Source organism: Alosa sapidissima, chromosome 19 (genome assembly GCF_018492685.1).
Source record: "Alosa sapidissima isolate fAloSap1 chromosome 19, fAloSap1.pri, whole genome shotgun sequence".
NCBI lineage: Eukaryota > Metazoa > Chordata > Actinopteri > Clupeiformes > Clupeidae > Alosa > Alosa sapidissima.
Window position 1 is genome coordinate 15,258,299 of NC_055975.1, and position 22,400 is coordinate 15,280,698.

The window sequence follows — 22,400 nt, forward strand, 5'->3', positions numbered from 1 at the left end:
CGACAGTTTGTCATGTAGCCTGTTTGGCTGCCTATCTGCCTCAAGCGTTTCTGTGCGTTGCCTTGTCTTTCAGGAGATGCGTCTGCCTCCTGGTTTTCTCTCCCAGATGTTGAGTGACTAAGTCTCTCTCTCTGCCCCTCCCTGTGTCTCTGCACTTCATTGTCCTCTTCTTCTTTCCTCTCCTCCTTTCTATCACTTCTTTCAGTCTGGGTACCCAGAATCCTCTGGTCTCCTCTGCGTACTGCCTCTGTTTTCTCTCTGCCTCCATTCTTCCTTTTTCATCTCTCTCACTTTTTCTCTCTTTCTCTCTCTCTCCCTTTTTTTACGAATGAAACATGGAGCAGGGTGATTCATTGTGAATATGCATGAGAAAGAAACATGACGTACGTGACTAGAGGCAGAAAGATAGGTCATGCATACATGTAAACACACACACACACACACACATGCGCGCACATGCACGCACACGTGCACACACATACATACATACACACACACACACACAAACATACACATTTGGGCCATGAAGTCCCTGAATCATGACTTTTTCATTTCTAAGAGCTGAAAATCTCCTGTCTTGATTTCAACCATTCATGATTGCAGCTTGATGATCACCCATACAACATAGCAACTGAAGAATAGCCATTGCATTTTGTGTGTGCGTGTGTGTGTGTGTTTGTGTGTGTGTTTATATGTGTGTGTATGTGATTGTGACTGTGCACAAGTGTATGTGTGTGCGACTCCGGGATGCACGCTTGAATTCCTTTTTTAATCTTCTGCAGCCTTAATATGCAAGCGGGTCTGAAGATTAAAGCTTTTGATTACAGGGGCTCAGATCTCTCTCTCTCTCTCTCTCTTTCTCTCTCTCTCGCTCACTCTTTTTCTCTCTTTCTCTCTCTCTCTCTCTCTCTTTCTCTGTCTCTCTCTGTTTGTAGTGACATGAGGCAAGGGAGCACAGTCTTTGGATAGGGAGGGGGAGGGGTGTAGATTTATTAGAATGGGGGTGGGGTTGAAGAAGGCTCTGGTTTGTGCTAATGACATAGAAGAGGCACGCACACACAGACACACAGACACAGACACACACACACACATACACACACACATACACACACACACACACTCATATATAGTCACGGGCGCAAACACACACACGTGCCTATGCCCAAATGTTTTTTTCAAATATAAACAAGGGTGCTGTGGTTTCAGTGCAGGTGCACCGTAACACAAGCTACACAGTGTGTGAACTGGGTCAGTGTGAATGTGTGTGTGTGTGTGTGTGTGTCAAGGTGTGGTGCAAAGGTGCAAAGGTGTGGTGCACCCATTCCTTGCATGGTGAATTTAAATGTTTGTGCTAATATTATACGTGTGTGTGTGTGTCTATGTGTGTGTGTGTGTGTGTGTCTATGTGTGTATGGGCATGTGTGTTTAAGCTGTCGGAGGATGTGGCTTTGAGCTAACTTCCTGTAGCTTGATTGTGACGCATTGAGGGGAGGAGCTGTGTGTGTGTGTGTGTGTGTGTGTGTGTGTGTGTGTGTGTGTGTGTGTGTGTGTGTGTATGGGTGGGTGACTGTGAGAGGGGCAAGCTGCAGTCAGCTGGTGAACGCAGTGTGAAGGAGGCAGCGCAGCCAGTCAACAGCGTGTGTGAGAAAGGGAGCGGGTGAGTGTGTGTGAGTGTGTGTGCGCGCGTCACAGAGTGAGAGGGAGAGAAAGAGAGAGAGAGAGAGAGAGAGAGAGAGAGAGAGAGAGAGAGAGAGAGGGGAGAAGAGAGGAAAGGAGAGGGACTTGCATGAATACACTACCACATCAGGAAACAAACCTTTGACACACAAACACACACACGCTCATACACACCTACATACATACACACACACACACAAGCACACAACAGTGTTTGCTCTTCACTGGTCTGTTGGTGCGGATTCATACATTCAGAAGGAGGAAGGAGCAGCTCTTCTGACATCAGCTCAGTAAGTATTCACTCTCTCAACCCTTCTACAATCCTCTCTCGTGTGTGTGTGTTTGTGTTTGCTTAACTCATCAGCCATGGAAAATGCACATGCACCTGAACATATCCACATTTGTGGGGATGGGCAACATCGTATGTGTGCAGTTGTATGTATACAAACATGTGTTTCCATTGCTGTGGTAGGTAGGGTGGGGTGGGGGGACTCCATATGCTTTGTTGATGGGAAAGTCAGTTTGTGTGTGTGTGTGTGTCTGTGTGTGATGTGTGTGGTTTGTGTGTGTGTGTAGTGTGTGTGGTGTGTGTGTGTGTGCGTGTGTGCCTGTGTGTTTAGTGTTGTACAGACAAAATCTTCTTTTCAGAATGAGTTAGCATTCATAGAGTCATAGTGTGTGTGTGTGTGTGTGTGTGTGTGTGTGTGTGTGTGTGTATGTGGGCGGGTGGGTGTGTGTATGCATGTTGTGTGTGTGTACAGACAAACAGCAAAGGAGAAACAAAAATCAGCAGCATCTGTTTCAGGGTTTATTTGCATGATGGAAGGCAGAAGAGCAGAAGAGAGGAGGGGGTGGGCAGATGGAGAGATACAGAAGATATAGAGAGGGAAAACAAGAATGACAATAAGAGGGAGGGATGGATAGAGAGAATGAGGGAGAGGTGCGTAGAGAGTCAGAGAATTCCCTCAGGGTCAATAAAAACGGGGTATTCTGGTCAGACAGTGAGATGGTTTCTGCCTCTGTGGTTTTTACACTTTAATTCCTCAGTGTAGTCATACTCAGTACTCAGTACTCATATCAGCCACATTTGGATAAGCACATATGCATTGTAATATATGCAAAATACTGTACATACACACACACACCCACACACACACACACACACACACACACACACACGCACACACACGCATTTAAACACATGCAAACATGTTTGCATATTCATACACTTGCACATTCAAACTCAGACACACTCACACTCATGCATTATCTAACTGTATTTAGTCACCATTTGGTCATGGTCGGTTATAGCATTCATTATCTCCAGCTTTACATAATATCATGCTCCTTTCCATACTGATGAATACAGGCCTATGTTTTTGCATCAGAAATGCAAAAGGCGGGTACACACACACACACTCACACACACACACACACACACAAACACACACACACACAAACACACATACAAACACACACACACAAATACACACACAAACACACACACAGACACACACACACACACGCACACACACACAGCCAAAAACACATACACACACAAACACACACACACACACACACGAGACTTAAACACACAAACTCACACTGAGCACACATATGCACATAAATTAGACTCAAACACACACACACACACACACACACACACACACACACACTCACAGGAAAAGAATACACAAGTTCATCCACACTGTCTCCAATCTTTGGTTCTTTTCTCATCCATCTGTCTGCTCATGTACCAAAACACATAAACACATACACACACAAAAACACACACAGGCAACATGGTTAATCTGAATATGTGCAGCTGCATATGTTTTGGTTAGGTAAGTGGAAAAGGGGAATAGAATGCATTGATGAGTATAAAAATGTGTATTTCTGTGTGTGTATGTGCGTGCATGCTTGCATGTACGTGTGTGTGTGTATGTGTGTGTGTGTGTGTGTGTGTGTGTGTATCTACGTCTGTGTGTCTGTGTGTGTGCATTTGGTTGTGATTTAACAGCATGCTTTGTAGAGTGTATGCTCTAATTTCTGTGCTTTATGAGGTTTTCCACTCTGTTACCAAAGAACAACTCGACATCTCACTCCAGACTGGAGAGAAGTGAGAGCTGGCTAGAAACTCAGTCAAATTAGGGGAGAAAATGACGTTATGTGTTCAGCCACAGCCGTACACACATAGGCCTGTGTGCAAAAATGTGTGTGTGTGTGTGTGTGTGTGTGTGTGTGTGTGTGTGTGTGTGTGTGTGTGTGTTTAGAGCAGTGAAAAACGACCTGGATTACTGAGTGTGAGCCACCAGATGTTTCTAAGGGACTGACTCAGGCTGTTTTCATAGAAGCGTGTGTGTGTGTGTGTGTGTGTGTTTGTCCATGGGGTTTGTGTGTATGAAAGGCTGTTTAAGGGTTGACTACTTGAAGGTAGACAGGTTGCTGACATGCAGGGAAAGTAGGTTCATCCAGCGGTAGATTTGGAGTTATACTTCCTTATCTGGACAAGGTGGTGTATTGTGTTTAATTGGGATGTAGCATGTATGCTGAATATGGCTATGCAGTGAAAAACCCATATAAATATCTGAGGCTGAGGTTATTAAACTGGCTTTGCGTGCTTGCGTGTTTATAAGTTTTGAATAAATACACACATGTGTACACAGAGGCACTCTTGCACACACAGGTACACACACACACACGCACACACACACACACACATGGTTTCACTCTGTCATATACAGACCAGCAGCGGATCTTGGATAGGGGCGGATGTTTAGAATATTGTTAACAGACTGTGGGTTTGGTGGTGTTATGCTTGGCACAACCATTGTTTCCAGAGGAAATCGTATGTGTGTGTGTGTGTGTGTGTGTGTGTGTGTGTGTGTGTGTGTGTGTGTGTATGTATATGTGTGTGTGTGTGTGTGTCTGTATGAGTGTACTGTTTGTATTTATAGACTGTGTCTGTGCGCTGTTCTCTGAGTTTTTGTTTAAAACTCGCTAGCTATTAAGCCACGATCATGCCTTGCAAACACAAACAACAGCACAGATGGCACCGAGAAACTGACGCTAACACAGAAGTTAGCTTGCTAGCTAATTGATGCATTTTGGTGCACCCTCCACATTTAGTGGCACCCCTTGTAAAGAGGAGCAAAACAAGGTATTAAAAATGTATATTTTAGTATTTAATCTTAATTTCACAGTGAAGACAGTGAAAATGAATCCAGCCATGAAAGGATGCAAATCTATTCTAAGAAGACAAAAAATCCTCATAAATAAATAAATATTCTAAAGAAAAGCACGTGCCAAAAGATTATTTTTATGGCTCTTTTTACTCATCTTTATAAAGGGTGCCAATCAGTGCGGATGGCACTGTAGTTGTCCATAAACTGCTCATAGAGTTCTCTCAGTGATTAGCGTTGCCAACGTTCCGCTAAGGAACCATAGAGAACCTGCCGCTTGCCGCTGGACCCCTGGGGATCAATAAAGTATCTATCTATCTATCTATCTATCTATCTATCTATCTATCTATCTATCTATCTATCTATCTGGTCAGTGTGATCCCTGCCTAATTCTGGTAGTAAGGACAGTGTTGATCCACAAAGTAAGTATGAGATTCCTAAATAATTGACATGACCTTTAGGAAAATCATTTACATTTAGGGATGTAACACATCCATGGATCTGCTTGAGTGTGCACATTGGTCTGCTTTCTATGCGCTCATACTATAGGGTACAAGATGAAGTTTGAAATGTGGGAGGACCTCACCTCACCTCGCTTGCATGCATCATATTAAAGAGCTTGAGAGATGTGAGTGTGTATAATTGAGAAAGGGAGACATAGGTTGCAACATCTCACACCTTAAAAGCACATCTTGTTTCTTAGCACTCACAGGAACAGGACACAGATGATGGGATAGGAGCGCTTCCTGGACTCTGAGTCTGCTCGGGGTGCTTTTTGGATGGGATACATACAGAGAGGAAAATGTAACCTCTCTTTTTCAAAAAATGATGCTGCCTTTATTGTCAGGACATGGTCATGGTCATTGACATGCCAGCCAGTGTGTGAAAAAAGGCATCATCTCAAGAGGTGTCAGTTCTGGTGGTGGGCAGTGTGGTCAGATACGGCATGTGTTCTTGTGTGTCTACTGTGTGTGGTGTGGTGTGATTTGTCATTTCGTTGTTTTTGTTTTTCCTTCTACATTTTATCGGATGGTGACGTTTTCCACTGCTCTCCTCAGAGTTGTTGTTCATGAATGTTTATTATGTGTGTATGTCACATGTCACTAGGGTGTGGTGGGTGTGTATGTGTCACATGTGACTAAGGTGCAGTGGGGCATGATTGTGTGTGTGTGTGTGTGTGTGTGTGTGTGTGTGTGTGTGTGTGTGTGTGTGTGTGTGTGTGTGTGTGTGTGTGTGTGTGTGTGTATGTATGTGTGTGTGTAAGAGAGAGAGAGTGAGTGAGTGTTTACATCCCCTCATGGCATTGAACAAAGAACACTTTGCGATGTCACAGATGGCACAGCATGGCACAGAGAAATGGGTAGCAGAGAGAGAGAGAGACAGAGAGAGAGAGAGATAATATGAGAGAGGGAGGAGAGAGAGAGAGAGGTGGAAGGGATAAAGGATGAAAGATACAGTAGATGGCTAAATGAAGAAAGACAAACTGCAGAGATATACAAGAGAATATTAACAGAATCCAATGAGAAGAGGAGGTGGGGAATTTGTTTATGGCTGAGGAACTTCGAAATGGCTAGAAATAGCTAAGTGTGTGATGAGCGAAACCTGTGCACTAAATGAAAGGCAGGAGTGGGAGTGGTGTGTGGAGAGGGTTGCAGTCAGGCAGGGCGAAATAGCAGAGACTCACCAAGGCATTTCACAAAGTGCCTAAAGCCCATATACACATCCATACACAGTATGCTCTTGGACACACACACACACAACACACACACATTTTAAGGTCATAGTGTCAAGATATATGTTACAAACCACAGCTGAGACTGTCACATTATCAGTGTAATAGATGTAGTGTGTGTGGTTGTGTGTGTGTGTGTGTGTGTATGTGTGTGTGTGTTCCTGTTTCACACTATAATTATGCCATAGCCCCTGAACATTATTTAATGTAAATGTCTCGAGAGGCATGCACATGGGACTCCAGAAACGAGACTTCAGATTGAACTGGGGCATGATGCTGTTTCAAGCGAAAGGTTGCCACTATTTGTTACATACTGTCTGTCTCCTGCTGAATGTATAGTGTGTTTTACTAAGTGTACTGTCTATTTGTACTGTCCCTGTATATGTTGCTTTTATGTCTATGTTCTCTTGTATACTGTCTCTGTTTGACGTTTTTATGCTACTCTTATGTCTATATCTTTTTCTCTTATTGTACAGTGTCCTTGGGTGACTTGAAAGGCACTTTAAATAAAATGTATTATTATTATTATTATTATGCTGTACACATATGAACAGAGCTGGAAACAACAGTAACATAAAGAACCAGGTCAAGCCATACCCTACAGAGATGTGTTGCAAGGCATCTCCATCCATTAAACTGGGCACAGTAGTGGATGAAGAAAACCCTTTCCCTGTATTCAGAGACCCAGACAGCCACTAGTGTACTATATGAGGGACAGCTGGCTGTCCCAAACACAGGATTTTAGTGACACAGCAGTGAGAACGCAGCAGTGATAAACATCCATCGTGTGTGTGTCTGTCTGTCTGTCTGTCTGTCTGTCTGTCTGTGTGTGTGTGTGTGTGTGTGTATGCGAGTTCTTGATAATTAGATATTCAGTTTTTCTCCATCCTGTTGACTTCCGCTACATAGTATCTGTCATCATACTGGTTTGGCCATGGCTATAATCACGTCGCATACAATGTCATATTTGGAGAAAGGGATCATATATAGTGGGATGTGACACCCTGTGTTTTGTGTATGTGTCTTCTCAAATGTTCCCACATCCAGTGTGTCTGTGTGTATATGTTTGTGTGTGTGTGTGTGTGTGTGTGTGTGTGTCTTTGAGGGCGGGTGTGTTCCATTCCACTTCAGAATTCCGATCTCCGCTGCGAGTCAACAACTTGGCAGTCTCCTTCAGAACGTGTGCAGAACTCACCACTCCATAACCACACACACACACACACACACACACACACACACACACACACACACACACACACACACACACACACACACACACACACACACACACACACACACACACACACACACACACACACACACTACCAGCCACACTAACACACAGTGTAGTGTAATTAAGATGGTATGTAAGGACTGGAAATTGCAGCAACTCTTCTCTCTGCCCACCCCCCCTCATCTATTTGGCCTCCTCTCAACCCTTCTTTTCCATAGACAGAGTTAGCCAGAAAAGGCTGAGGAGCCGAAGAGCAAGTGAAGTAGCAGAAGATGTAAGAGCGGAGAGAGGGAGAGAAAGAAAGGGAGAGAAAGAAAGAAAGTCAGAGAGAGAGGGGGAGAGAGGAAGGAAAGAGAGGGTGGAAAGGATTAGAGTGCAGAGATAGTGTTTAGATACGAGGACAGAGGAAAGGTCCAGCTACAGTATGTGTAGAAGCGCAGGCCACTTAGTACTCACACTCAACGTGTCTCTCTGTATGTGTGTGTGTGTGTCTGTGTGTGTGTGTGTGTGTGTGTGTGTGTGTGTGTGTGTGTGTCTGTGTGTGTGTTTGTGTGTGTGTGTGTGTTTGTGAATATATCTGTGTCTGTGTGATGAGCTGGTTTAAAGGCATGTGAGAGGTGTGTGGTAGTTTAATCAGCTCTCCTCAGTTTTAAGTAGCAGCTGGCAGCTGTTGTAAAGAGGCCTGGAGAGATTGCACTCTCCAGTGTTTGTGTGTGTGTGTGTGTGTGTGTGTGTGTAGACCTGATTTCAGTTTATTAGTGTGCGCATGTACATCAGTTTAGAAGTTCAGATAATTCAGAGTTGTACACATCTACGTACAGTACTAGAGTGTGATAGCTGCATGGGCGTGTAGGATCTCACTACTGTCTTCAGCCTATGACCTCAAAGTGCTGAGCTGCTTTGGACCTCCAGCAATTCCTTTCTAATCAGATGGAAGTCAGGGTCAGTGAACACACAGTCCAGAGCTCTCGGCTATATGTTACAGCAAAGAGCTAACAGCTGGGTCTGCTGTAAATGTCAGTATTGTAAAATATACTTCAGCTGATCTCATAAAGACAGGCAACGTTCAGGGGAGTTAAGCCCATGGTTTGTGGGCTGTTTGATGGACCCCCTGGACGTCACTTTATCAGGTCATCTCTTCGTTCCCTTGATGTTGCCTTGTGGTTGAACTGCAATATGTGGGAGTCACGTGGGATGCCGAGTAAGATGACTGCTCAGTAGAAGTTGTCCTAAACCCCACTAACTAAATAAAATGAATCCAATCATTTATCCATACTATTTCAAAGTTAAATATCTTGTTATCGAACCCTTAACTACGTGAGACAATTAATCTGCTGAAATATGGCTACATCTTCAAAATATTTCAAGAATACAAAAGCAAAGAATGCTACTATGGAGTCAGGCGATGCTAGTCCAAAACGACAACCACCACAGAATGCTAGTTTGGAAAGTCTCTTCGCTGAAGTGACTGAAATGAGCACGACGCTTCACACAGTGGCATCCGATGTATCAACGATTAAAGAGACTACAGCAGAATTGAAAAATACAGTAAATGCTATGCAAGAGCGACTGACGCGGAAGGCCGAATTTCCAACATGGAGGACACCAGTCATCAACTGGTAAACGACCGCGATCTACACAGTAAGTGCATAGAGACTCTATGGAATCGTGTGGAAGATTTGGAAAATAGAAGCAGCCGCAATAATGTCAGGTTGCTAGGTCTGAAAGAGAGCATTGAGGGGGACAACATGAGGGCATGCTTAGAAAAACTGTTGTCAGAGGGTCTCGGTTTGGACACTGATAACGAGTTTGAGGTCGAAAGAGCACACCGCTCTCCTGGATCTCGTCCGAATGAGGATCAACCTCCGAGACTGATAATGATAAAATTTCTGCGCTCATCCGCGAGAGACAAAGTGCTTAAAGTCGCGAGAGAAAAAGGTGGAGCTGAATGGAATGGATGTCATCTTTCCCTTTTCCCTGACATGACCAAGGAGCTAGCTGAGAGGAGGAACATTTTCACTGCAGCAAAACATCTGCCTTCCCAGCGACGCTCCGTTTCACTTTGAAGGGGAAGAACTGAAAATTTGAAGATGCGTCAGAGGCTGTTAAAGAAGCCCTATGCAACAATTTTAGCAAAAATGACCTTACTTATGCAGGTTGAGAGTCGTTCTGATGGTTCTACAACACTTTCTGGGTTGTTTGGTGGGTGCTTCGTCTCCCTCTATCACTTCTCCGCGGAAAAACCGAATATGCAACTTTCTGAATCCGGACTTTTCTAAATCCGGATGTGAATCAGCGGAAGTATCCAATCGAGCCTCAAAATGTAGTCAGATTGCAGTTTCTAAGAAGACTGCAAAACGGACGCCGACCTGGCTTTGTTGCTGTTGAAATTGTAAGTAGCCTACCCTTGGGTGAACTTTGTTTTTGTAATGTGGTTTGATAGTCTCTTGAACAATGTGTTTGCTCGACCACTTTATTGTGACTTTTAACCACTTTAAATTCATTAAGCAGCACATGACAGACAGAGATTAAAGGTTCAGAGCAAAACTCTAGCTATAGGCTGATCTATGTGGAGAGTTTGAGAGAGGCTGTATGTTCACTTAAAAAATACATTTGGAATATGCTCAGCAATGGTACAAAAACGTATGAATAGGCCTACTGTTTCAGACAGGTCAGACAAAGTGGTTAAGTTCTTTATATACCCTATACTTACAACACTTTCTTATGGTTTGAATGGCAAATAATGTTTGTGTTAAAATAGTATCCTGGAATATTAATGGTTGTGGTAATCTTGTGAAGAGGAAAAAAGTTATTTTATATCTTAAACATAAACAAGCTGACATAGCATTCATTCAAGAATCACATCTAATGGACGAGGAAGCTAAGAAATTTAAAAGAGACTGGGTTGGGCAGGTTTATTATAGCTCCTTCTCAAGCAAGAAAAACGGGGTTCTTATTTTGGTCCATAAAAGATTGAATTTTTCAGTGTCAAGGGAATTTAAGGATATGAACGGAAGAATCATTTGTCTTGAAACCATCATAAATGGTATGGAATTAACATTGTGGAACATCTATGCTTCTAACAAAGGAGATCCCTCCTTTTTTCATGAGGTTTATACTATACTGGGAAATTCGCAAGGACAAATTATTTTGGCAGGTGATTTCAATCAGGTCTTAGATGGGACCCTTGATAAAAGTAGATTTTTAGAAACTTCAACACCAAAGGATAGAGGTGCCATTCACATGCTGATTGAAGACAATGGTTTGATTGATGTATGGCGATTCGTTAATCCAAGTAAACGAGAATACACATTCTACTCACATTGCCACAAATCTCACTCGAGAATAGACTTTGTTTTGATCTCCCAGAGCCTGATTAATGCAGTTATTGATAGTAATATTAATGCTATTTCCCTGTCAGATCATGCACCTGTTGAACTATGTGCAAATATCCACTCAGATAAACTTAGATGGGGTAGATGGAGAATGGAGCAGTGGCCATAACAGAAAACCCTGACATTAAAGGAGCAGAGGGTGGTGGAAGTGAGCATAAGCTAATACTGTATGCGGATGATATTCTCTTTCTGACTAGAGATCCTCAAAATTCCTTACCTTCACTAATGAATACCATTGGTAAATACTCCAAGCTATCAGGTTATAAAATCAACTGGACTAAGTAGTGGCAAGTAGTGACACAATACAACTTCAAATGGGTTCCAAAGGGCATGATATATTTGGGCATCAAGTTATGCCCAGATCTCAGCGAGATTACAATTCTGAACTTTGAACGACTTCTTCAAAAAATCACATTTTTAAACAATATGATAATCACATTAGGGACTTTCTCTGGGCAGGGAGGAAGCCCAGATTTAAAATGAGTAAAATGTGTGCGCCCAAAGATAAAGGAGGGCTCGGCCTGCCTGATGTTAGACTGTATAGTCTGTCATTTGAAATGGCTAAGATTGCCAACCATTGGAGAAGAACGGGGTCTGGCTTAGAGTGGGCCACTATAGAGAAGACTCTTGCTACACCATTTCATCCTATAAATGTGATATCCCAACATTGGAAGGATAAAGTAAAGGAGATCAATCCCATTGTTAAGCACTCTTGTGAGGTCTGGGCAAAGGTTCATAAAATGCACAAACTCTCACATTACAAACAGCCTTATGCCTCAATTTGGTTAAATCCAGAAGTACAAATAGGGAAGCAGAAAGTGTTTTGGAAACGGTGGCTAGACAGTGGAATAAATACAATTAGTGACCTTTATAAAGATGGTATATTTATGTAATTCACTGAATTAGTCCATAAGTACAAATTGGAAGAGACAGGAGACTTTTGGAAATACTTACAAATCAGACATTGTGCGATGAAAAAGTTTCAGTCAGGTGAAGTAAACAACCCAATTGTTGACTATCTTGACAACCCGTTTGACCATAAGGCGTCAACATTTTATAAAAACTCAATTTATTTAACCAGTAGCATATGTGACAACTTGAGAATAATTTGGCAGAGAGACCTTGAGTGTACAATTGACATGGATACATGGAAACAGATTTTAGCTAATAATGATTACTATATTAAGGAAGCTAGAGGGAAATTTATTCAATATAAAATTTTGCACCGGTATTACTGGACGCCAAATAGGCTTTTCAAAATAGGACTAATAAGTACCAACACATGCTGGAAATGTAAAACTGAGATGGGTACCTTTTTGCATCTCATATGGGAATGCTCTATGGTAAAACCATTTTGCATAACATACTGGAGTTCTTGGGGACGGTGGCAGGGGTAACCTTGCCAATATCTCCAAGATTATGCCTTTTGGGAGATAAAACAGAAACGCCAACCCTGACAAAAAGTGCATATTCAGTTGTGATGGTTGGGATAGCCTCTGCTGCCAGAATTATATTGAGACATTGGAAATCACCCATAAACACAACAATGCAGGAGTGGAAACTCCTCATGAGTAAGACAGCATCATATGAGGTTATGTTGGCCAGGATAAGGGGCAAAGAGCCGGGGACATTGGGGATTTGGGATTACTTTATGGCCCACCTGACTTCTAACTAGTAGCCTTATTGTGAGATTATAACTAGATTTTAATGCGATATTTATTTAATTTACTGATATTTTGTTTGATTGTTTTACTTAACTAATACTACTGTGCTTTTTGTCTGCTTAGTCTGAACATTGTTTGTTTTTCATTTTTCACATTCCTGGATATGACCAGGATAACTTATGCTTTGACTGAACTGTTACTTCAATGTCTGACCTTATTTGTTTTCTGTAAGCTGTACCATATGAGCTGTTGTTTGTCATATTTGCAAATAAAAAATTAAATTACAAAAAAAAAAGAACTGCAATATGTGTAGGAAGTGATTTAACCTTCCAGTTACAATCACTTAAGTTGTAATGTTGGGGCCTCTGGGACCTCTTTCTCAGTTCATCCAAGATATTAGGGTTACGAGATAGTTTGTTTAAAAGCAGTCAGGTGTAGCAGTGCTAACATCTGCTGTGCAGAGTGATCTCAAACACTTGGTATGTTCCAGAGCCCCTTTATAGAGTCAGCTAGCAGCATTGTTTTCTGTAGAGAGCTGTGATGGATCATTACGTAAACCAACTTACACCTTCCCTTAAACAAGGACTCACACACACATACACAAACATGCACACACACACACATGCACACACACACTCACTCACACACGCACACGTACAGCACACACACACACACACACACACACACACACACACACACATAGAGTATGTGCATACACAAATGGACACACAGATGCACACATATCGGGGCGCACACACACAGACACACACACACACACACACTCACCCACAAGCAAACACATACAGGCATTCACATGGATATACATAATACAAACACACATGTAAACTAGATGTACCGCAGAGCGGTACAAAATATGACCGCCGCCCAGTCCAGCACATTTTTTCCACAAAAAGAAATCACGCTGAAAGGCCTATATGATTCTAACTGTCTCACTAAATTGCATTATCCACACTCAATTCTCACTGGTATCTGCTAGACAACAAGTACCAAAACATGATTAGTTCATAGATTTCACATGTAAAATTCATTTTATACAACCCCACCTCCATCTTGCCTGTTCATAATTCTGAGAAATTCTTGATTGTTTGTGTTATGTTTATGTTGTGTGTGTGTGTGTGTGTGTGTGTGTGTGTGTGTGTGTGTGTGTGTGTGTGTGTGCGTGCTTGTGTGTGTGCCTGCGTATGTGCCTGTGCATGCAAGCGTACATATGTCTACTGTGTGAGTATGTGTCATACGTATGATTACTGTGAATGTATGTGTGTGTGTGTGTGTGTGTGTATCTGTTTGTGCACATGTGTGCACATGAAATGGGTTAACATGACCCCTGGAGGCAAACATACGGAAAAAAATGGTCATCCTAGGCCCTACAGTTCTCAAGATATTCACAGAGAACTGATCCTACACTTTTAATTTCGTGCAGTTTTGACCTTGTCAGCCAGAGATATTGTGATGAAAACACCTAATGTTTTGCTTTTGAATTTTTAACTAGGTGACACTATACATGAAATAAGTGGTAATGGGATGGTTTGACATGCCCCCTTAAGACCAACATACATAAAAAAGGTGGACCTCCTAGGCCCTACGGTTCTCGAGATATTCACAGAAAACTGTCTCCGGCCACCTACAGGCCAGTTGGTGTATAGTAACATAAATTAATTTATTGTGTGGCCCCCCATGAACGGAATTCCACAAAACTTGGCGTGCATACAGAGGGTTTCATAATGATCCTACACTTCCAATTTCGTGCAGTTTTGACTATGTTAGGTCACAGATACCTTCAATTACAACACCTCATTTTTACTTTTTTGTGTTTAATTAGGTGGCGCTATACATGAAATGAGTGGTTATGGAATGGGTTGACATGGCCCCTTGAGATCAACATACAAAAAAAATGGTCCTCCTAAACCCTACGGTTTTCGAGATATTCACAGAAAACTGTGTCTGCCCTACCCTCCTTTCGGGGGGTCCAGTCCAGCGGGGGGGCTACAGATCAAAACGAAAAACGATGGTTCCATGCTATTCATGTGGGGTTACATGCCCACCAAGTTTCGTGTACCCCGGTCTTTCAGTGTCCCGGGAATCATTGACGGAAATTTGGGCATGCGAAAAAGAAAAAAAAAAAGAAAAATCTGACTAAACCTATATGACCGCCGCTTCGCTGCGCGGCGGTCATCATAACCATGTTATTTGTATAGCACATTTTCTGGCATAATGGCTACTCAAAGTGTGTCACACAGACATAGACATATATAACATAAATGCTTAATACTGTATGAAGTCCATGGACATTTTGCAGTGACCATGAACACTCTTGAACAGGCTAAACCGTCAGTAGAGCTCCGGAAGCACAGGTCAGTTGTCCTGAACGGTTTTTCCAACATGGACATACCCGTAGCGTACACACACACACACACACACACACACACACACATTTGTCTTTAAAGAGGGGAAGTGATGTGCTGTGTGGTGCCATAGTGTGAGCTGTGGTGTAGCCACTGAGCAGAAGTGCAAATTAGGACACACCAATGACCCACACGACACTGGCTACGCAGCCGCATGCCTGGGTTACCATGGCAACATGTGTCGTGAGTGCGTGTCTCCGGTTGCTAGGGCAAAGGGAGCATATGTCTTTAGCTGTTTGGGTGGAGTGTTCTGATGTATTCATTTTTTGTTTCATTATTTTGGGCGGTTTTCTGTGCCACAGTGATGTGAACGCTCCCTTCATGCGTGTCTACCAATGTGTTGCCAAATTGACCCAGAGGCACATGCACTCACACACCCATGTAGAGAGAGAGAGAGAGAGAACAATAGATAGATAGATAGAGAGAGAGAGAGAGAGAGAGAGAGAGAGGTACAGCAGGAAAGTGATAAAGGGGTAAAAAAGAAGTGATTTTCAGTGGACCCCAAATGAATGACTTGCCTTTATCGCCAAGCCTTACTCCTATTTGATGTTTGTATGAAATGAGTGTGGGTTTTTCTCCTTGGTCTTTGTGAGAGCACAACCTGAGCCGGTAGCTCTTTCATGGGGACCTGAGCTAAGCCGCCCTCAAAGCAGAGAACAGAAGACAGGAAGCTATTGATTTAGAGAAAGGAGCAGCTGCCTGAGAGGGCTGGCTTATGGGCATGTGGAATAATCATCTGGGAGGGTGTACACGTGTGTGTGTGTGTGTGTGTGTGTGTGTGTGTGTGTGTGTGTGTGTGTGTGTGTGTGTGTGTGTGTGTGTGTGTGTGTGTATAGGTGTGTGTGTGTCTTTTAATGATTTTGAAATGTGTGTGTGTATATATGTGTGTGTGTGTGTGTGTGTATTTGGTGTGTGTGTGACCTGCAGTTATTGTCTGTGTACCTGTATAGATTGGTGAGTGATTAAGTGTATGTTCCCTTGAGAGGGAACTGCTGGCCTTCCGGCACCCAGAAGGGGACTATAGCCTTTGTGAAAGAGCACACATATGGCCCCCTCTCCAGGACACAAGATTAAAGGAAATCAAAGCAAACCTCCTTCTAATCAACACTTCACAAACACGCACATTCATTCTCTTTTCTTTCTCTGTCTATCTGTCCCCCCCCCCCCCCCTCTCTCTCTCTCTCTCTCTCTCTCTCGCACAAACACACACACACACACACACACACACACACACACTCAGGGTTTCCGTTGTCCGGTAATTACCGGACATTGGCCGGAAAAAAAATGAAATGTCCGACAAAATTAAATCTCTCCGGTCAAATTGTCTGATTAAAATTGGCTAATAATCCCATCCCCTAATGCAATCTGAATTTGAGAATAAGCCTTAATATGTAAGCCCAGGGGGCCATGAAGAATCAATAATCTGCCTCAATATAAAAAAAAAATTCTGGGGGAGGACCCCCAAACCCCCCCTCCCACATATGCGACAATTAGTGGGGGGCCCTTAATACATCTGGGCCCAGGGGCCCGAAAGTTCATAATCCGTCCATGTGTAAGCCTATATTATACGTCCTCTGGCTATGTTTTTAAATGAACAGGCTCTACCGTTTGAAAAGTAAGCTATTAAACAACACGCATAGCCTATGCTGCATTTCAAATAGGAAGCGCATGCTTAAAACGTCCATGTTAAACAATGAACAAATGAGTGAGGCGGTTCAAACATGGCCAGGCCCAGGCAGACTAGCCTTAAAAGTTTTTTCAGAGGCCAGACGCGATGGATGATGAAAAATTGGTAACGTCAAGGAAGCCTCAGATGTCCGGTCAACTCCACCACCACCAGATAAAAAGCAGAAGTGTCGGGCGTATCTTTCGGAATTAGTGACATTGGAAGTGGAGTTGCGGGGGGTGCGGCTGCTCCAAGACACTATCATTCTCCGTGTAGCCTACACTGGACATGCAAAGTGTTCTTTACCCAAAGCATACAGTAGGCCTATGCGTTCTCTGTCTATGATCTGCAGGGTTAGGGCCTCCTCGACAAGGAGATTGCTGGTCCGCGGATAATTCCTGGCACAATTAAACGGTATCATTGAACCGCGGCCGAAAGAAAAATAAACTAAACATTTCCCAGAATTGGAAACATTTCTTAATTTATTGTTATCAAATAAAGAGGCATAGCATTAGGGGGTAGTGGTGTGAGCGCTCATTCTTGTGTGTGCGCCAGGCGCGCGGGAACCTATTTTTGACCAGGGGTGCTGAATAACAAAAATAATGAATGTCCGACGATTTCTCCCCCCCCCCCCTAATTAAGAAGCGATAATAGGATAATTTGACCGGCATATCATCAAAATGTCCGGAAAACGAAACCTCTGCCGGTCACTTTGACCGGACCATTTTTTTCTAGCGGAAACTCTGACACACACACATACATTTAAATGCTGTGGATCTGAAAGGCAAACAAGGAAAACAAGACCCAAATACTCTGGGAGGAATCAGTTGACAAGGTGACAAGTCAACATGGCTCACGTACTGTTACAGGTCCTTCCATGTATAACACTTAACACACACACACACACACACACACACACACACACACACACACACACAGAGAGAGAGAGAGAGAGTGAGAGAGAAAGAAAGAAAGAAAGAAAGAGAGAGAGAGAGAATCACACACATACAGTACACACTGTGATTTTACTGAGCCCAGGTATAAACCCATCTTGCATTTCCATATAAGGTAAGGAGTTAGTTTGCGTGACATCAACTGTCCCTGAGAAAAAAGGAGAGTGGGAAAGAGTCAGCAGGACAACGAGAGAATATGAGTGAGACAGAGGATAAAAAACAGAGAACAGGACAGAGAGAGAGAGACAGAGCGAGAGAGAGACAGAGAGAGAGAGAGAGACAGAGAGAGAGAGAGAGAGACAGAGTGCTAACCAGAGGCAGAAACAGGCTCGGTGTACATGAGTTCTGGAGCTGTGTTCATCTGTGTTTAAAATGTGTTAAAGCCATCCTGCCTGAGTGTAAACGTTAGGCCGTGCACGCGTGCGTGCGACAGCTGATTTACTGGGCTCTGCACAGGCAGCCTGGTGTCTTCTCCAGACTCTGTCAAGAGCCGGGGCTTCACGAGGGGATAAGTGGTCCGAGGAGGCTGCCACCGCTCCCATCTGAAGGGGTCATTTCATATATTTAATATTAAACACTGTTCCTCAGAGTGAGTCCCTCTGAAAGTGGAAAAGTGCCAGATAATCTCGAGAGCAGATTGTTACATATTTAACGAGATTCTTAGATGTTCTCACATGCAGAGAATAATACAGAGAGGGCTGTAATATACACAACACACTCTTTAAATTATATATGACATTCATAGCACATCCGTCCTATTTACAGCGCCCATTTGATCCACTGCGTTTAGCTGTGTGTGTAGTTACACCAGGGCATCAGACACAGGTGGAGCCTTCAGTACTCAGATGAGTCAGAGTGCAGAGAGGGATGCTATGAGGTCAGCGAAATAAAAGCATCATGATCACCATCAGCCCAGTTAAGCATTTTGGCGTTGAATAACTGTGTGGTTTGTTCCTGTTATAATGTGGCGATACGGTTTCCTGCACTGATGAAGTGTTTGTGTTGCTAACTACTGAACTAACGACAAAAAAAAAAAAATTAGGTCCAGCTATTTTTGTTTCAGTTGGGTCACCAGTGAGAAAACAAGTAAGCTTTTCAACACCGAGCGAAGGGTCAACCATTCCACGTCAAGTTCAGTTGCACTGCATGTCATGGACTCATGAAATCATGTCATACACCAAAACACAGCTAAAGCAGAGCGTTTAAAAACCCTGTATAGCACAGTCCCAATCAGTATGCTTCCAAATGCAACAACAAATGGTAAAGCACTAACAAACAACACACCATACAGATATTGAATATGAGGAAAAAGAACAGAAAGCAGAAACAGAGCAGAAACATGAGGCTCAGCAGTTCCACAGAGGAAATGAAAGACGACATTGAGGAATCTGTAGAGCAAACCAGGCCACTGTCATGTCCAAAGAGATCACTGTTACTAATTAGATTTGGGCGCCCCCATGTGGCTAGGGGTGGAAGTGCAGCTAAATCTGTCACAGTCAGAGGGCTGCGGGGTGTCAGGCTGAGATTAAAAAGCTCCAATCCCTCCAACACAGCCGACCTCTGACTGACAGGTGTGTGTCAGTGTGTGATCAGGAGCAAGTTCAAAGTCAAAACGTTTTGCACTGTTCTGTTACGGTTTCCTAATTGAACAACATGTTTGGTCACGATGAGCTACAGGCTTTTGAGGTAGTTTTCTCTCATTTGGTGGGTGTGTCAGAGGTGCTATCCTATCAGCAAAAACATGTGTATACAAAACCCAGATTCAAGGCAAACAGAAAACTGTTCACGAACATTCGCCTATGTTTGCGAATTTGAACACACCAAAGAGCACGGCCTAACACTGTCAGGAACAAAAACCAAAGATATCTGTAGAACAATGTTGTCATTAAAGCTGAGAAAGGTCATCTTCAAAGCTTGCACTGCACAGCAGCACACAGACAGGCGGGTTGTTCTATCATTCATTTCGCAACTGAAACAGGAAGTGTAACCAGATCATGATCAACTTTTCAAGTCACTGTTTCAGAGAGGTATTGAGAAAGTAAAGGCCATCAGTAAAGAAAACGTCACTGCAGGGTAACTTCTGCACAGATCAGATGAGAACTTAGATTAGATTTCCTAAATAAATGTTATGTCATTTTTGGGTGTGGTGAGTGAATTTGTTTGAACCTTCTAAATTCACTCATCCTTTCTTTTCCAGAACATTCTCTGTGCACAGGGACTTACATCTGAAGCTCCATGGCAACCAACAACACAGCCAGCATCGCCCAGGCCCGTAAGCTGGTGGAACAGCTCAAGATGGAGGCCAACATAGACAGGATAAAGGTTAGACCTGGGGCCCAGTAAAATCCTCTTGACAATGTCCACCTACCCATAGTAGTCTATTGCTCACTACTGAACAATGTGCACACAGGAGGTGGCCTTTAATGGAGGCCATGTTTCACTTCCCTGCAGGTTCATCATTCTGTTATATAGTAGCCTACACCGAACACCTTCTTAACTGATGTAAACTAACTTGTTACACAGACCTCTTGCTACTGTACCTCTTTGCAGCTACTCCCATTCGTTATTATTTTACATCTAAGGGAGAGTTGGTTGGGGATTTTTGGTGTATAAGCTGCTATATAAAATGGCTTGAATACAATGCTACTGTATGTATTACATGTCTTCCTCTTTCTGTTTTTCTGTGTGTGTGTGTGTGTGTGTGTGTGTGTGTGTGTGTGTGTGTGTGTGTGTGTGTGCGTGCGTGCATGCGTGTGTGCATGCGTGTGTGTGTGTGTGTGTGTGCATACGTGTGTTTGCGTGTGTGTGTGTGCGCATGTGTGCGTGTGTTTGCGTGTGTGTGTGTGTGTGTGTGTGTGTGTGTGTGTGTGTGCGTGCGTGCATGCGTGTGTGCATGCATGTGTGCATGCGTGTGTGTGTGTGTGTGTGTGTGTGCATACGTGTGTTTGCGCGTGTGTGTGTGCGCATGTGTGCGTGTGTTTGCGTGTGTGTGTGTGTGTGTGTGTTCCAGGTGTCCAAGGCGGCGGCTGACCTGATGTCATACTGTGAGGCCCAGGCCAAAGGGGACCCACTCCTGTCGCCTGTGCCCGCCTCCGAGAACCCCTTCAGGGAGAAGAAGTTCTTCTGTGCCATCCTGTGAGCGGGCAAGCATCGGGCATACAGCGGGCACTTGCCCACAGATGCCAGAAATGACTCGCGACACTTAGAACTCTTCTAGCAAGCGTGTGTGTGTGTAGAGTGTATGTGGTGGTGATGGTAGGTTGTGGTAGTGGGGGGGTATCCTCTAGTACTACCTAAAATGGCTCATACTAAGGTGGATAACTCACACACACACGCACACACACACATGAACACACTCTCACACAGTGAGGTGATCAACAACAATGTGTGTAGAGGTGAGACGGGAAGGAAGTGATGCATGTTTTTTTGTAAACAAACAAACAACTTTTGTAAACAAACAAAGAATATTGTCCACCCTGATCGATGACTCAACATTGACAGTCAATGTAGAGGGTTTAAAAAGCAAAGAAACCTTATTTTTTGGAGGATTGAACACATGAGTGTGGCTAGTGGTGTCAAGCTCTTCTACTGGACCTCTGTTTGTTAAGACAATGTGTTATATATTACTTTTTTGAAATTTTATTTTGTTTGATATTTCAGTGTTCCACTATGGATTTCTCCTTATGATAAAGTGGTGTGGCTACATCATATAGATAGCTTTCTATCGAATCTTTCACTTAAGTTGGCTTCTTTTTTTTTAAACTATACAACAAGCAGTCTCTTTTCAGGTTCCTTTCTATGACCGCTGTTGAACTCTGTATGCCTGGTAATGCCTCCTCTTTCTACTCTGTATGAATGTGCTAGCAAGTAAACTGTGCTGTGATGTGCTCTGCTGACCTCACTTCCTGTTTCTATTAAAGATGGAAACTGATTTGATGATTTTGTTGACCACAATGCATTGCTTCATTGCTTTAATGACACAAAGGACACCTCAATGATGCCGTGTTAATAATATTATTCCAGTATACTAGGTGTACACTTGACCAGATACATGGAGAGGTTCTGGCAAACGGTACGCCTGCAGTAGCCTGGATACCAGACTCTCTGACTTCGAGTTCAATCACTAACGTTTGGTAATGACGTATGTTAACCACGGAGGACACAACGATAATGATAGGCTTGCAACTTAAACGTAATTGCTCTCAGGAACGCCCTCTGTTCGCTGGTTGGTTCGGAGACAAGTTGCCGAAGTAAACAAAGTGAACGAGAGCTATTCCAGATGGAGTACTGTAGGGAAATGTAAATGAGCGGAAGTACGTAGACAGGCGGAGTCAGGCTACGCCTGCAGTGTAATAACTATATAATGCGGGCAGCCGTGGCCTACTGGTTAGCACTTCGGACCTGTAACCGGAGGGTTGCCAGTTCGAACCCCGACCAGTAGGCACGGCTGAAGTGCCCTTGAGCAAGGCACCTA

General features: G+C 43.3%; 1 protein-coding gene across 1 annotated transcript; it reads left to right on the forward strand.

Annotated features, from left to right (window-relative positions):
* The first annotated feature begins 1,556 nt into the window (after positions 1–1,556).
* On the forward strand, positions 1,557–21,862 carry LOC121693505 (guanine nucleotide-binding protein G(I)/G(S)/G(O) subunit gamma-2). Its single transcript, XM_042072962.1, has 3 exons — positions 1,557–1,967; positions 20,124–20,248; positions 20,937–21,862. Exons 2-3 carry the CDS (start codon positions 20,162–20,164, stop codon positions 21,063–21,065), a joined length of 216 nt encoding a protein of 71 aa, XP_041928896.1. The 5' UTR covers positions 1,557–1,967; positions 20,124–20,161; the 3' UTR covers positions 21,066–21,862.
* The last annotated feature ends 538 nt before the right edge of the window (positions 21,863–22,400 follow it).

Coding starts and splice junctions, on each gene's coding strand:
- LOC121693505 (XM_042072962.1), top strand. CDS start 20,162: ATGGCAACCAACAACACAGCCAGCATCGCCCAGGCCCGTAAGCTGGTG. Junction 20,249..20,936: donor CCAACATAGACAGGATAAAG/GTTAGACCTGGG, acceptor TGTGTGTTCCAG/GTGTCCAAGGCGGCGGCTGA.